Source organism: Megalops cyprinoides, chromosome 8 (genome assembly GCF_013368585.1).
Source record: "Megalops cyprinoides isolate fMegCyp1 chromosome 8, fMegCyp1.pri, whole genome shotgun sequence".
In the NCBI taxonomy this organism is placed as follows: Eukaryota; Metazoa; Chordata; class Actinopteri; order Elopiformes; family Megalopidae; genus Megalops; species Megalops cyprinoides.
This window is the reverse complement of record NC_050590.1, coordinates 17,691,567-17,709,401: the sequence shown is the minus strand read 5'-3', so window position 1 is coordinate 17,709,401 and position 17,835 is coordinate 17,691,567. Positions and strand designations below refer to the sequence as shown.

Sequence of the window (17,835 nt, the reverse complement as noted above, 5' to 3'; positions counted from 1 at the left end):
ATCTCCAGATACTCACTGTCAAATCAGCGCTTGCCTCGCTGTGGGACATGCAGTATAAACAAGAGCCGCGGGCTGCATCTGACTGTATAGGAGGATTGTACTCACCTTGCTTGAGTGCTGATAGGAGGATGTCCAAAGAGACCGACGCAGGGGAAAATGCATATTGAAAACATTTTCTGACCCATCCTTCCCAGATACTGTAAATCCCATGGGTGAAATCCAATTATATTTAGTAGTTTCATGCAGTACTTAAACCAATGAAATGGTCCTAATATCATATTTCACTGGTTTTACTCTAATATTATACTCACTCTACTCCTGTCTAACCCTGCAAGTTCCTGGATGAGTACTGTGTGTGCATCCACTGTTGGGAAAGTGCAGTCAGTGGCTCAGCGTTTTCAGTGTGTACAAGAACCACTGTTTATTTCCTTGTGTCATTTTTAGCCAACTATTAAAGGAGAATGACGGCAGCCCAGAAACAGTTGTTCTCTGGTTGTTCAAGTGATTCGTAAGATAGAGTGGAGCACTCTTCTCTCCCTCTCCCCCTTTTTCTCCCTCTCCCCTGTCTCTTCTGTCTCTTCCACTGCTCCTCTTATTCCTTTGACCCTCCTATAAGGATTGTCATGGAGTACTCAGGCTATCACAGCTGTGGCCTCTTGCCAGTTTCACACGTTTAGTAGCTTGTTGCCATGACCCCTTTTTCCCACATTGGGGCACTGTTGGACCACAACACTGTGATTCCAAAAACCCTCAGTTACCCAAAGAGTGTTTGTTGTGTGTTGGTCAATGACTGAGATTACTTTCATGTACATGAATTTTTAACAATACATGAACAATACATAATCTTTCTTTAAAATCCCACACTCGATTAAAATCCCACGCTCAATGAGTTTTTGTGGTTAAGTGGTCTTTGTGAGGTGTAGCTTGCAGATGCAGCATGAGTGATCAATGTACACTGAGAATAACAAGTTGATAGGTACAGCATTGTTTTATTCTGTAAATATTGGCGGCAGGTCGAAACAGGTCTTTGCGGTACTACAAAATGAACACACATATCTCCACCTTTGAGGTGATCAGTATAAAATTTGTGAAGGTAGCTGGCACATAGTGGTTTCTCTTGAAGGTCTCTTGAAGTAAATCTCCAAAGAGGGCCAGAAGACCCTCTGTAACCATAACTTGAGTGGACTGTTTATCATTGGGGAAAGAAAACATATTCATAAAAAATTGTGTGGCTCTGCAGATTCTCTTTTGCCATAACATTCAAGCATCCAGCCTCCATCAGCCCAAGAGCCCAGAAAGAGTAAAGCTCACAAGTGGTACATTGTCCAGGGTGCATTGGTTCAGGACAGTAGTTAGGTCAGGGCCAATGTGGTTATGGTCAGCAGGAAAAAGACCATGAGAGCAGGGTGATCAGAGCCAGCAGTGATGGGTTCACAGACACCAAGCTCCCGGCGTTGTCCAGTGAGGTGTATCCATAGTTGGTCCTGCAGGGATTCTGCACCTGCTCATAGGGAATCGGTACATCATCTGGCAACACGTTGTTCATACTGTCCCGTACCTTTGAAAACAGAAACACACACAGACTCATAGAGGCGAGACAGACCCTGGCTCAGATGTAATACAGATGCATTTACTTTTGGCCAGCATGTGCATGTGACTTTATAGCTTGGCTATCTAGGCCACTGGCTTTACTAGATGTGAGAGTGGTGTTGGTGGCAGACAGTTGCCTAAACCATTGGGACCCCCTAGAAATAGCATTGTAAACTATTTAGTCAGTCAAGCAGGACTTAAATTTTGCATACTGATGTACTGAAACCCAAAGCAATGTGTGTGATTAAAGCTGCAGTGAAAAGCAGGCAGAGGGCATGGCTCAGTGCACTCACCCTCTCCACGTCACTTAAGACCCTCAGCAGGTTCTCCCCCAGCGCACCTTTGATCTCCGTGTCATTCCACCCTCTCCTCACCAGTTCTGCCACCAGGTCGGGAAACTTGGAGACATTTTCTAGGCCCTGGGGTACCCTGGAAAACAGCATGGACATGAAGTGGCATCAAGCGGCAAGAACCAGGCACCAGAAAGATGGACAAGTATTTAGGGCTCATTTTATGAGAAATCAGACGACTGACATTTGGCACCTCTCGTAACCAACAAAAGCAGAATTTTTTTTAACAACATCATCAATTATTTAGATATATGTGCCAACATTCAGGAAAATCTAAGAGGACCATGCCCTAGTGGAGCTGATATCAGAGTCCTAACAGCATGAGGAAAATCCCATTTCAAATATGTGGATTAAAGCCTGTCGTCACTTCTTACCTTCTCACTCCATCAAAATCAGAACCAAAACCAAGGATGGTGTAGTCGGCCACCTTCTTGATGTGGTCAAAGTGGTCTAAATCCAACAAAGAAACAGGATCACAGGCAATGCTTAAAACAAATACATCTTCACAAATATACGACAGTGACCTTTGCTTGGCCATCCCAGCTGCCACTTACCTGCCACTTGAGAGAGATTCGCAGTCTGGCTGCATGTGACGTAGTCATTGTAGAAGTTCACCATAACAACCCCCTTCTTGTCTCTCTGAGGAAAATGGAAAGCACAAATAAAGGAGTAGCTGCTTTCAGGTTGAAGTTCCCCCTTGAGAAACTTTAAATCACATGCTTGAAAACTCTTACATCAGGCTTTTGTTATTTGGAATTAAACAGCTAGGAGGTAAAGCGTTTCACTTCTGAAACATAAAAGAAAAAATTAATAATGTTAGCATTATTTATACATTTATAGTTAAAATATAATTTCAAAAAGACATTTCTTCACAAAGTTTAACCTGCTTAAAACACTTTGCTTAAAGTTGCATTGCTTAAATATGTACTGATTAGCTGAATTTTGTGGTAGTGTGTAACTGAATATGAAACCTTCATGTTAATATTCTCCCCCCCCTTTGAAGATAAGGCATCAGAAATGATAAATTAACCAGGTCTTTTTTAGGTTTATTATCTCCATTCTTTTTATGGTGTAATGCTGCAGTGTACCCTGTGTTGTGTTTTATGAGATTTTACTGGTGGGGTATGAATATTCCACAATAAACAGCTGTTCCTGGCTAACTCAATTTCACGATCATCATGTTTTTGAACTGTGTCCATGGTGCAATAAAGTGAAATACTGAATAAGTCCATTGTATGCCTTGATAAGTGTACAGAACGCTTTCCATACCTGACTTTTTTGTATTTTTTTAATGTGACCATGGAAATTGGCTTGTAAAAGCATGCATATTTTCAAAACCAGTGGACTAATCTTGCCATACTGAATAAAATACCTTTGAGTGAGCAGTACAGCCCTAACAAAAAAGTCTTCAAATGGCTGAACATGATGTATCCTTGGCAAGCAGTGACCATGCTTACTCTCTGCAAATTGCCTGTAATTACTGCAGTTGGAGTAGTAATTAAGGACAAGAGCACCAGTCTTGGAGGAAGATAATCCAGCAGGTTCCAGGACTCTCTAAAATGCTAATGCTTTCAGAATTGAGAGGGGAGGCTAAATCAGCTCAGTCATGGCAATGATTAGATTAATCACATGGTTAAGTCCCTGGCTGGAACAAAAGCCTATAGACACCATGGCCTTCCAGGACCTGGCAAGAGAAACCCTGCAGTAATTAGACATTTGTAGTAAATTTCCAGATGGGACCCAATCCCCCCCATAACACCTACTCCTCCCCTTGCGTTCCTTAGGACTCTACTCACCAATCTCTTAAGGATGGCATCCGGAACGTTCCTCCTGTGTGAACACACAGTGTATGCTGAAGAGTGGCTGAAAATGACTGGGGCCTGGGACAAATCCAATACCTGGTTCATCACCCTCTCTGACACGTGAGACAGGTCGATTAGCATCCCGAGCCGATTCATCTCCTTGATCACTTGCTGAGGCAAAACCACACAGCAGTTAGTGCACACAATACACTGTCAGTACACTGTAGAACCTTTGAATGGATATATTTCTCTGGTCATTTAAAAAATGGCAATGAGGTTTAAAACCTCTTAAAGTTTAAGTCTATGTTTTCTTGGACTAGTGTCAGTTAATTGTCCTATTGCAAACCCCAAGGCCAGTACAACAAGAAATGAAATTTCAAAAGCTTGCTTTAATGAATGCTTTAATGAATTTCATAATTGACTGTAATTTGACAAATGTAAGGATAAAAGGTTAAGCACTGCCAGTGGTAGCATAGCTATACAAAGCAATTTGTGGAGTACATTCAAATTTAATGACTCTTGTTTGATCTTTGAAAAGCCAACTCGTAATGTTGTACTCCTCTTCTTGAGCTCAGTGTACCTACAATTCAAAACTGAGACAAGCCATTGTGCACAGGTGGTTCTGATCCAGTATCCACTCGCCAATTATCAACCCTGAAAGAAACAAACTGAATCACCTACAAATTTAACTACCTACTCATAAACACATTTCAGTCAGTCTGGTGCAGACTGAAAGTGATAACTACACTACCTAATTTAAAAAAAAAAACAGGAAAATGCACAATTGCACATCCCAACATGAGCTTTATGTCAATGACAGTCAGCATCAAAGCAACAAAAAGACACATTTAATTAGCCAATAAAGTATCACACAGATGAATACTACATTGGAGGTTTTTAAGTATGTATTATAGCCTATTGAGTCCCATTTTTGCTCCACATTTGAAGGGACTGTCCAGACATGTTCTAGGGTGAATGAATGTTGTGTGTGTGTGTGTGTGTGTGTGGGTGTAAGCTAACAGAGAACAGGGTTGTCTTGTGGTTGCATAAATGTAAATGTAAATGTCCACTCACCAGGGTGTGTTGCAGTTGTGTGTGAGAGTGAGGTAACGCACGCCCAGCTGGTACATTAGCCGTAAGATGCCCAGGCTGCTGTCGATGGAGTGCCCACCCTCCACTCCAATCAGGCTGGCTGTTTTGTTCTGAACAAAGGCATCCCTTATATCTGTGGTGCAGGGTAGACAGTGCTACATTCACACTTCAGTATATTTTCTAGTCTTTGACATGTACCAGTTTTACACAGATCCATAAAATTGTGGTTCTGATGTGGATGACATCATCTTTGTGGAGCAATTCAGCATACATGAACTATGCTTTATGAAGACAATAAGTCTATCTTACTCCTTCTCTATCTTCTGGACAGTCACTCTTTGTGAAAACTATTGTTCTGAGGTCTCACCTTGGCTACTGGTGGCAAACATGAAAGATTCTGGATACTTCTGGCACACCCTGTGGATGATGTCAATCTGCTCAAGGGTTTGTCTAACTGCATCCTTGTACTGAGTGTCACATGGTACATAGGCGGACCAGAACTGAAGGAGAAGAGGAGAGCATGAGTTTAGAGCTGAACAGACTGGCAAGACTCATAATCAAAGTAATTATTTTCCTTGCCAATATAGGCTGCATAAATTAGTAACTGAACACTTCACTGTGTCCGTGGTGCAGAAGTGAGGTATCTGGGTGTATGTGTATGTGTATGTGTATGTGTATGTGTGTGTATGTTTCTGTGTGTGTGTGTTTGTTTGTTTGTGTTTAGTCTGTACCTGTGCTGCTAGATGCCCAGCTCTGATTTTGGGGATGTTGGTGTGTGTAGATTCAATGGAGTGAAGATCCACTTTGTTGAGTTGGTTGTTGAACTGCTTCCTGATCTGCCAGGGGAGGTCATTGTGTCTGATAGGTTGGAGGTAAAAGGTGTGAATCACAGGACAATAAATAAATAAATGTGCTCTATCTGCAAACAAGTGCTGGTAATACAGAACTTGCAAGGATATTAGATATACAGGAGATTCTTTTAATACATTGACTGCAGTGTTTGTCTTACCATCTTAAAACACTAAATCATGATTCAAGTCCGCTCTCTACTTAGAAATTTGCTGGGTACAGGTGTTCACTTGGTTAGCACTTAATAACATGCAAATAACATTCATAGTCATGTACAAATATTTTTGTAAAACATGACACATGATATAAAGTCAGTCTCTTACCCATCTATCAAAGGGGTCTCTGCCATCAGTTGCAAAGCTTTGTTCTTGTATTGGTCCACAGCAGAGGAGAGTGTGAGCACACATAGAGTAGCCCACACTGCAGAAAACCACCACATGATTGCCCCACTGCGCCACACAGTATCTACTCACAATACCTGACTATCCAACCTATCCCGGTCTTGGTCTCACACTCTTTTTTGCTGTCCTCCTCTGTCCAGCTCCTGTATCTCCTGTGTTACTCTGCTCCAGGTATGTCTCAGCCCTCAAAAAGGGCTCAGGCATATTCTCCGCTTCATTATAAATGTTTTAGGCAGCGTTCCTGGGTTAATGGATAATGTGTCCTTTTGTTGTCAGGCACTTATCCAGGTGATGATCCAAGTGATAATCTGAATTTATCGATACAGAGTGATTGGCCAATACATTGGAAACAAACTGTCATTTTATAACAAAGCTGTAAATGAGTATTGTAAAACTTAACTAAAAAGGCAGCCAGTAGCCTGCTGTAAATAGATAATGTGCTTTATGTCATGCTCTGACATTTATATCAATGTCAAGTGGCTGGCTAAAAATAGTGGAAACACAATGTGATAGTGATATATACATCTATAAATCAATAAAATCTGCAATAAATTTGTACTGTAGATAATACTGGAGAGTAAGATAAGCTATGGAAAAAGCAACACAGGTCAAAGTTTATCTCAGAAAGGAATTACTTCCAAAGCAGGGACTTCTATTCAGTCAGGAGTGTTGTTATCTTAATCATCAATATGGTTTGAGCAAATGTTTCCGTTATTATATGGCGTGCGGGAAACCCAGTTAAGATTAAGCTACCCAAATGCAGTCTGTTGCAACAAATGTTATATATACTGACCACCAAGGGAAACATCACTCTATTTATGTACATATATTTTTATGTAAATAAAAGAAAAATAAAGTACTGTATACATACTTTGTTAATGTATTAATTTTTTGTCATTTCCTCTATACCTACATCCTTTTAGGCACATGAAGGCATGAATAATTCCTGCACTTCAACTAATTAACTGGTAACTAACAATGCTGTCAAGAGTGTATTCACATTCTTGGAATGTCCGATGGGAAGATAAACACGTGTCTTGCAATGCCTGCAAAATTCATATGAGGAGTTACTTAATTTACGTTGATGGGATCTGTAAAGCAGCATTGCTATGCAAAATTATACATTGGCATGTTGTCACCTGTGAGGATATTTCTGCGCATTTTAGTTTTTTGGTTTTTAAATTTATTTCAGCTCATTTGGAGCAGCACCTCAAACCATGTATAACAAAATTATTAGCCAGTCACATCTACCTTAGCCTCTGTGTTAGCCTCTATCCCCTAGAGTGTGGTATATCCGAGCTAATAAAACGTGTGTAATCGTGACACTTGAACCACAGAATATATATAATCAATATTAAGGGACATTTGAGACTGTTTCTGATACTCTGGATGTACAAGCTTTTCACAGACAAACTAAATGTTTGGTATTTCCTCTGTACTACTTTGTTTAGAACTTTCTTATCTGTTTTGATGTACCCACAGGGGTGCTGAATTTTCAGCTGTGATTTCCATTCTTGCATATTCTGTATCACAGGAGGTTTCTTTGTTTCTGTGGGCGGGGAATGTTATTTCCTCCTTCTACTGCTCCTTAGGTGACTTTTTAAAAAATCATTTTCGCTTGTTCTGTAATCCAACAAGTACATTTGTAGGATGAAGTAGAATGAATTTTGAATTTAGCTCAGTATTGTTTTCTCTAAAACTAGAAAATGGACTTAGTAATTGTACTTCTGTTCATCTATTTAGGTTTTATAAACTGTGATGGACTTTCAGCACCTTTTGTACTGTGACAGTTTATCAGTTAAGCTTGATAAGTTCCTCTCTTATCTAAACTGCAGAACATTGTTTCATGTAAATAGTTCAGGGTCGAAAATCGATAACATTTCCCATTGGTCAGTTAGGATCAGGTACTTGTTAACCCATAACATTTACGTATGTTTTTTTCCCATCAAAAAACAAAAATAATAGACATATGAACAGCAGCTTTTCAAATGGTATATGACAGGTTTCTGATCTTGGAAACAAATAAGGTTTTCAGCAATTTATTGTTGCTGTTAGTGAGGAATGGGCTGTTATTTACTGCATCACTGATAATGAACCAATAATAATAGAAATAGCTATCCTGTTTGGTTTCATTAGCTACTCTGAGTAGCCACTGAACCATATGGCATTTTACTACCTAAGTATTTGCTGCAGCTTGCAAATGGTAATTGCATATTTATGACACTGTACATAGATCCAGTGAAAAATCCATTTTGGTGATGGGAGTGTTTTTGCTATTCACTGTTCCTCAAGAAACTGCTGTCTGTAGCCCTAAAACATGTCCACTAGCAAATGCTTGACTTGAATGCATAATTGAAACAAACATGACTTCAACACTGCAGATGCACTGGGTCACAGACACATCACCCATGCACATTTTTCTATTTTGCGTCTTTGTTTTGACATGTGCAGCTGAAATAATTACACAGCTTGAAGCAGCCTCCCTTTCAAGTATCATGGTTTTATTTTGGAGCCAGGAGTGGCTAGTATGTTTTTCATACAATGAAAGTGGAAAAAATGACTGTTTACCAGATTATATGTTTCAATGGTAACCTTTGGCTATAGTGTGGGTTGAATCTATTTGCACGTGGAGCATATATAGGCATAACGTTGTCACCCTCTGCCAGTGTAGCAGAGCTGGAAGTAGTAGCTCATGTCTGGTACGGTAGCAAGTAACAGTATGCTTTCATCATGCTTTCTTTGTGACATCACTCCCTGAAGCTTAACTAGTGTCATTGCCTTTCAAGCCCATTTTTGACCATTTTAATGTGTGCGCCTGTAAAAGAACACCATCAAAGGGTTGCCACAGTCACTGCAAACAATATTTAGAAAGTAGAGCTGCACAGATTTTATGAATAAAATGTTCAATGTGTGGAGAACATCTGACACTGCCTTCCGGTAGGCTCAGCTACTTGTGTTTTAATGTCTTCCTGCATACATATACTGTACCCGAATTAGGCACCTGACATAGTGGCATCTGTCACATGATTATGGAATCCCCATGGACTCTTCCTTGATTATGGTATTTAGTCATATCTGTTTATATTTTGTTTTTGTTACAGTGGACCAATGGGATCATCATGTGACATGAATGTAAATTGATTATCTTATTCTGGTGGCGGAGTCAGCAGCCTGGATGATACGGTCTTGGACTGAGGGCCTGAGAGGCATATGACTCCAAACAGGAGACAGAGAAAGGCATACAGAGTAGTGATTTTCTGAGGTGTGAAACAAAATCATGGAACATGACCTTAAAGAGACAATGAGAGTACTGCTTTACAGACAGGACTGATCAATAATATTTTTATTATGCTTCCGTAAAGGATAGAAACCCTGGTAAGCTGTGGGAACTCTCAAATTTCCAACATTAATATCTTTTACTCCTTTTGATCTAAAACGTGCCACTGTTAACCAGCTTTCAAATCTTGCCAAATTGGGGAAATAAATCAGAAAGTCTTGTCAAAGAGAGGAGTAAAAGCATGGGATGAATAGTTTTACATTTACATGTAGTCACTTAGCTGATGCACTTATCCAGAGCTACATACAAGATATACATACTGTATATGCATATTTACAAATGTACATTTACACATATATCTTCTGCCTTCTATTGTTAATTTTAACATTTGACATTTTTGCCAGCCATTCTTAAAATGACTATACAAATGCCAATGCAGTTTAAGGCCTCAAAGTCTGCCACCGATTAGATATGTAAGAATGCAGTATTACATATTTTCCTTACATGATTTCCAGAACCAGATACAGGTATCAGAGCCATGTTCTTCTTCTTTCATATATTTATTAAATGTCAGGTTCATAAAAATGAACTTATTCAACAAAAGTCACAGAGGATGACGAGTTGCAATCAGATTTAAAAAAAAATAATAATAAAAGCAGGCCTAGGAGTACTAAAGGAATGTGGGTAGCCTTGCCTTTACTCCCAGGCATGGCAGCAGATGCAGCCCAGCAGTAATCTCTGCAGCTGTTGCTTGTTGTCGTGTTTGCTTGTATGAAGGCTCAACCTTCACTTGAGAGCACGTAGTGGTGTTGGATTGGATGACCTTTTGGTTTATAATTGCATTAATGAGACACACCTGTTGAAGCCTAATTCAACACTTTGACATTTAGTTCTTTGTTGTAGCAGATCATTATGCTGTGGAGCATGCACTGCAAAAGAGGCTAGTTGTGCCTCAGCTGCTGCATTATTGCCGACTAACCCCTACCTTTTTTTTTAACTCCTCCCTTCCATCCATAGAGTGACTATACCTGGCATATCAATGAAGTGTATTTACTTTACCTACACAGGAAGAAGTAAGAAATAGCTTGATAGAAAGATAAAACTAATGAAAGTTTTATTGAAAAAGTCACCATTTTTAATGGCGCAACAGAAAGCATTAAGATGTAATAGAATAACAATTATGAAATTGTGGCAGCCAGCAGAATAAAGACTGTGAGAAATATGAGTAAAAGGCAATACCTTTCCAGCTGAGAAGAAAAAAACTGAAACTGAGGAACTCCCGAAAGGCAATTATCTGCTTATTAGCTTCCTGCCTTTAAAGTGACGTGTATAGATAAAGATAACGTTCTAAAGTCCTAAGGGACTGAGATAGAAATATCTTGCAATGTCAAGGCCTAACTCAAAAAATTCTTGCTTCAGTTACCTACCCTTTAACATCACAAAGATCATACAATTATTATCTCTTTGTGTTAAAAGTGCTGATTCAATGGAACTGATGTATGTTGTGCCACATGTAAAGTACAACAGAAAAAAAAATTCTCTACATTTCAGATAAATTTGTTTTCTTTTTGTAGTAGATTTATTCTTAAGTCTGACATTAAAAACATTTAAACTGTATGTTTCAATATAAATATTTAATGTTAGATGTTATTGTGCAAAAATATTTATTGGTTTAAAATATTTTAAAAAATAATAATTTAATAATAATAATTAACTCAGCCCATCTATGATTGACAGCTGTGTGAGGCTGACAATGGGCACAGGCAGAATGATTTAAAACCAAGATAGAATTAAAGAAAGATAAAAATGCATATTTATTTTTTTTCATGCTGAAGTGTTAATATCTATCATGTAATGACCTTGTGAGCAAAACTTGAAATGATACAACACAGTGCTGCAGGCCATCAGTTTCTAATTCAAAGCAACGTCAAAAAATATACATTTTCAGTCTTATTTTTCTTTTGAATTCTTTATGTTTGATCATGAGTGCTTTGTGTTTAAGTGTTTAGCCAAGTACAAGGGCTGCAGTGATGGACGCTTGACATTTAGATCCTGTTGACTGGACCATGGGGGTTGTGTTCTCAGACAGCACCACTGGGTCTGAAAGACAGCCCCGCCGCCCACCTGGGCTGTGGCTCCTACTGAGCCAAGATCAGCCCAGGGAATAAAGGACCTGCAAACAAGCTTGGATCTACAAATAAACCTCTGCCCCTCACATCCGGTTATGTCAGTTGTGACAGCACTCCCACATAACACTTGCACATACAGTGTGAGCTGAGAATGCTACTTGACAGGTGGAATATCTTTATGTAAAGGAGGTATGGCAGGTTCACAGCTGTCATGGGGTTCACAGGAGGTGGAGATCAGACGTCTGTGAGCAGGATGATCTAGAGCTAGCTTGATGAGAATGGCACAGAGAGTGGAAAGGTTGGGACAAAAGGCCATGTGTGTGAGAGAGAGAGCATGTAGGAGACGCTGAAAAGAATTAATGTTAAAATATTAAGAAGCGTGACAGTTTGAATACCATTTAAGGCAATGCATTCTGGAAAATGAAAATTGGATTCATAAATAAGTCTTTGGGGTCTTCTGTGGTTCAGTCAACAAGGTGTTTGTTTAGAGGGCAGGCTGAGCCCTAAAGCCTGGGTTCAAAACCGGCTACGTCATTGACCAATGCACCTTGATCCCACAACAGCAGAACAAAGTGGCTTTGTTCTGGCTGGGGCAGGGGTGGGTAGGTTAGCCTGGATTCCCTTGTCGCACCAGGTGCCTGCAAGTTCTTCAGATGATGTCAGTGGAGTTGCACCTATCCTCCGATGAGCACCCACTCCACTGTAGTGTGCTGTGTGATTTACGATTTGACAAATAGCTGTTGGCTACACTCGAGCCTGTCACAGGTTCGCCTTGCTTCAGTGTTCCTGCACAGGTGCAGTGGCAGTCAAGGTAAGACAACCCTCATGTATATAACTGATGATTCCAAACAGGACAGAATAAAACCAAAACATTTTTAAAATATTAAAGTATACTAAAAGTATTAAAAATTAATAATAAATACTTTAAAATAAATAAAATACATTCCCTTCACCCTGTGGATAGACTGTTGAGCATAAAACTGTTAAGAAGACACTGAAAGGAAAATTTGTTTCTGGCTAGGATGTGACTAATATGCTGTCAACCAGTAAGACTTGCAGTGAGCCTATACTGAAGAGGACCATGTCATACTCAATTGATGACTTTTCTGTTACATCACTTTCATTGCACAGTGACAGATAGCGGAGGTGGTTGGGGGGGGGGGGGGGGGGGACTTTACACTGAGTTGTCATCCTCTTTGTTTCCTCTGCAGCTCCTCTCTGGTATTTTTGTGTTTTCTTTTTCAAATGTCATCTGAGGTTGGGGGTTCCCTAGCTCTTTGAATTTTATTTAGGTATGTTCAGAGAGAGCACTGATTCTGATAAATGGCAATGTAAATGTAAATGGCAAGTAATGTGAGGAGACTAATGACACAATTGCTGATTTTTACATGTAAAACAGGATTGTCAGCCTTGTGCAAACACCGCATGTGTGACTGTAAGAGTCTGCAATTAACTGAAGCTTTTGGAGCACATGCATGGAAATAAACATCTAAAGATAAAGAGTGCTAATAAACTAGGTGGTTCCACAGACAGGTTGGAGTCACTCTGCACCACTCTTACCGCCTGTTGAGTTTAAAGATCATCACCTCCATTTGTCTGTGTTTTTCTGGGCTGATACAAGGACCCAGCTAAGAGCCAAATAGGTAGGAAATGTCTGTAGAAATTTCCAGTGCTTAAAATGCACCTCTTTTCACCAAACTTAGTTGTCTTCATTTTAATATCATGTGATGGGTCAAGTGATGTCATAGGCATAGATATAAAGGCATGGATTATTTCAGTAGCAACAGGATTTGTGAATAAATACTTAGCACCTGGACTTTGTTGGAACCTTGTAGAATAGTGCAAAAAAAAACTATGTGCTATATACAGCATGTATTAGTGTGCAATGTTTTTTATGTATATGTGTATGTCTTTTTATGGGATGAATGGCCTTGCAGTAGGTATCTCCGATTTGAAAACCCAAGTCTAATTGCCATTAGTGAGATAAATAGGTAAAGTTACTGACTGACTTCCAGCTACAACAAGTAATGGCTAGAGCAAATCTAGTTATCTAGTTTTTTCTTTCTTTTTTCTTTGTTCTTTACAAAGATTCATATTGCATCTTGGACATCACCACTGTCAAAGGAAACGTAATGTCCAATTCACAAAATGTTAAATGTAAACCAGGTATGGATAACATAGTCAACCCAAACTTTGCCACTGCTCCTCATTTGATAAGGCAACAGCACATGAATCTAAACCAAGGCTATGTATGTCTCAATCTGAAGAGGCACTACACCATTAATGAAATATTAATGTTGAGGTTTTCTGCTTTTGCTGTTTTTTTTTTTTTACCAAATACAAAAAGTTGTTGAAGTGAGCTGATGTTATATTGCATACTACATGTAAGGAGTGGAGAAGGTAACACACAGTCTTCCTCTTCTGGTAAAATCAGACTGTGCTCTGGTACACATAAAAATAATAAATTTGACAGTGAGGAAATTGTAATATATTGAGTTAAAGAATACACAGAACACTGTAATTGGCTGCTATACATCATGCACAACCTATGCATGGAATTAATAAAATTCCTGTTCATGAAGGTACTGTTCACTGGGACAACACTGGAACATAATGTGCATTTATCTGTGGCAAGAACATGAGGGAAGTCAGCATTGTTAAAAAAACACCTCATCTCTGAACACCTCGAACAGGGCTATCCTGAAAGCAACCTGAGAGGTTCTTGGCATTAAACATACTGTCACATTTTTACTATTTCTGGCAGGTATTACAACCTTTTGTAGCAGTACTCAAGGGCACTAATTCCTTCAAAGAAGGTGATGGCTGTATGGTTCCTGAACCTGTATTGATGAATTATTAAATCTCTCAGTCAGCTGGAGCAGAGAATACTAGTTCTGGGGAAAAAATAACAACTTGTGCAATTTCCTGTACATTTGTTAACAATATCACATTATGGCTGCTGTATTTCACTTTACATTGTCTTAGTCATAGTCTTTATATCTTCAGAAAACAGATGCCAGCTTTTCAGAACTATCAAATATGTGGTTTTTTTTTTCTTTGTTGCATTCTTGAGTTAGATAGGACAATTAAAACTAATTTTTAAAATCCTCTCATGTACATTCATACAAGAAATGATACAAGCAGCAATGCTGTCAATGGGAAATGGGTCTGTTATGCATCTGACCCATTAAAACTTGTAAGTGAATCCCACATAATTTCTTACAGCCTTTTATGGTCACAGCTGGGCCACAATCTTTTAGCAAATCTGTCCTTGGGCAGAGCAATTATTCTAATGGGCACAGGACGAAAGGTGTTAAATGCGATATGACAGAGATGACAAAGGCCATAACACTTAAAAGATGTGCACAGCAGTAAGTCATGCCATCCATTAAATCTCTTCAAATTACACGTTCAAGTGACAGTGCTAGTATGAGGACACAGGGATTCCAAACCACACCACCCCAGTCCTTGCAACCAGGACCTTTGACATGGCAGTGAGTACACTGAAAGGCAAAAGCACACTAATATTTTATTCCATTAATGCAATAAAAGTAAGAATATTACTGAAAATAAAATGACAAAAAACTGTGTGATGGGCCTGAGATACTAGAGCTCAAGATAGACATTCCCTCCTGCACTGCAGTTAATAAATATAAATTCAGCTCTGTGGCACGCTGGGTCAAGAATGCTCTAAGGGTCTCTTCTTTCAGTCTTGGCAAGGTGTTTCATGCTTTCATAACTCTCTTATTGTCATTGTGAAATCTGCCTTCAACTAATTTACACATCATCTTGTATTGCTGACATAACTTGGCTTGAAATGGCTTCTGTAATCCAATTTATTAAAGGTCTCTAAAAAACATATCAAATCCTCAATCAAATCCCCAGACAACTTACTGAGGCAGGAGAGATTAAGTACTTTAAGTCTTTCTTAAGAAATTTTATGTTTGATCCCTGGAAGCACTCTCATTGCCCTTTTCTGTACATCTTTTATGTCCTTCTTGTAGTGTAGACAGTAATCTAAATGTGGTCTAATTAAGGAATTTCTGAATGTGACATGAATATAATCTCAATTTTAGCTCACAAAATTTTGTTTTTTTTCTAGCACCCTCATATGCCCTTTGTAACTGTTTCAGCATAGACTTCAAAGGGACAACGGCTATACCAGGTGTTTTTCATATTGTAGTAATTCTAACTTGGTACCTCCCATGAATAAATTAATCTATTACTGCCCACACTTTACATTTGGAGACATTTCATTTGTCAAATTATTCCCAGTTATGGATTGTATTTAAATCTTCTTGAATTATTTAGGTAATTTGCAGACTGTTTGGTTTAATTTAGTGATTTTTCTTATTACACTAATAATGTCATTATTATGCACGTAGAGAACAACACAATTCCCATCACAAACCCTGGGGGACTCCATTTCCCAAAACATCCTACTTAGTCTCTGAAAAATAATTAGTACTCTTAATAACAGCTGTTATTCAACATGTTTACCTACATACAATTTGATACACTACATCATAAGAAATCATCAAAAAATAGAGAAAGAGAAATAAAACCCAGGGAAAGTTAAATATACCAGCTCAATAGTCCCTTCAAGGCTGACTTGTAAATGCTTTGTATGTTGAATAAAACACATATTCAACATGTATTTTCTCAAAAAACCTTGATCCTGTCAAGAGACCGATAATTATGCTCTCAGGTAAGGAAAGGGAGAAATAAAGGTAATGGAGTACCTCACTAAGCCCTGCCAGTGAGCTTTTTCATTGGCTTTCAGACAGTAAGTGGTTAAAGAACCTCTTTCTGTAATTGCCACAGGGTGCTGAACGAGGCACAACACAAATGTTCAATTCTGCGATCTAAATTATTAACCTGCCCTAGTGTGATATAAGAAGCCTCCTGGAAGGCAGTGATGATTAAATGTGACAGAGCTAGCTGATTGGTTGGCTTCCACATGCTAGCAATGCTACATGCAACCTTTAGCGACCAAATGAGTGGCTGTCTTTGAAATATCTACCCATTCAAAACATCCAACCATTACAAATATTTTTTCACCATGCACACTGGCAATTGACTTAGTATTCTTTGAAATGGATCTGTGGGTATGTCCTTATTAATGTTCGGCATGCGGATGTATTGTATGGGTATTACTGTAGTCTGATGCTACAATACTAAAATTAACAGTGCTGCAATGTCAGGATATACTTACCTCAGGAGAGATGAGCCACCCATGTCAATAAATTCCTGTATATCTAGATAAGGACAGTTAAATGAAATTTTAAGTTGAGAGCCTGCTAAAACTCTTAACTGTTGTCTGTATATTGAATTAGATAGTTATGTAACCTTTAAATTTCATATCAACTGTGAAAGCCAAGGTGTTTTTTCCAGCTGAAAATTCCTGTTTCTGAGTCATGGAACTCAAATCACAGGTTTCCTCCATAGAAAAGAAAATTGTATTTTCTTGTTCTCCTCAGTACAATGTCCTCATGTGATCAAAAAGGCAGTGTAGCATTCATTCTGAGAATTTTTCTTCTTTCTTTTTTTTATCTGAAGCACAGCACAGACTGACTGCCTACTCTGAATGCAGCCACATTTCAGCAAAAGCAGTCATTCCAGTCTCGCTCCCATACACATGGTTCTAGTACAAAATGCAAGGGAGTGAGGTGTTTGAGAGCCTTTGTGGAGAGACTGAACAGTGGATCCAATGAGCTTTGAGAACTGCCTGTGACAAAGCTTTAATTTCTTATGTTTCTGATATGATTCCTCTGAAGTGTAACGACTGTATTTACAAGGCTGTTTATAGCCACTGCACTGAATTGCCGGGGAGAAGAAAGACCAACTGCCTATGAACAGAACATAATAAAGAGGCAGGACACTGCTTCTTCTCTGTGGATGCCTTGTGAGAACACTCCATAAAAACATTTAAACCATAACCATATAACCATGTTTTGAAACATTTTTATTTGAAATGTCAAATAAATTGTCAGGTGAGCCTTCATTATTAGCTTTGGCATCACAAGGACATACACATAGCTGACAGGCTGGTTGACAGTAGAAAATTATTTCTGAAATAATACAATGCGATGCATGTTGCCAGGTTAGACAGAAAAAGTTTAGACAGAAAAAGAAAGCATAAAGGCACCTTTTCCTTTTCAACTAAAATAACTCAACTAGAACTTATGTCTCAAATAATTGTACAGATTTTAAAAATCTGTATATCTGCCAATATTTTTTTTTATCTATGAATCATATTAATCGTTTGTGTATATATATATATATATATATATTATGGATGTGTTGATCATTATACCTTATTGGTGTAAGCCACATTTGGACAGA

The 17,835-nt window shown here is 38.7% G+C and overlaps 1 protein-coding gene across 1 annotated transcript; it reads right to left on the bottom strand.

The window, feature by feature from the left end:
* Window positions 1-1,378: 1,378 nt before the first annotated feature.
* On the bottom strand, window positions 1,379-6,122 carry LOC118782306 (dipeptidase 1-like). The gene is given in 10 exon segments (XM_036535612.1): window positions 1,379-1,558; window positions 1,884-2,019; window positions 2,315-2,390; window positions 2,495-2,579; window positions 3,737-3,913; window positions 4,327-4,396; window positions 4,817-4,967; window positions 5,202-5,334; window positions 5,566-5,692; window positions 6,007-6,122. Coding segments are annotated over 10 exon segments (1,251 nt in total).
* Window positions 6,123-17,835: the final 11,713 nt, after the last annotated feature.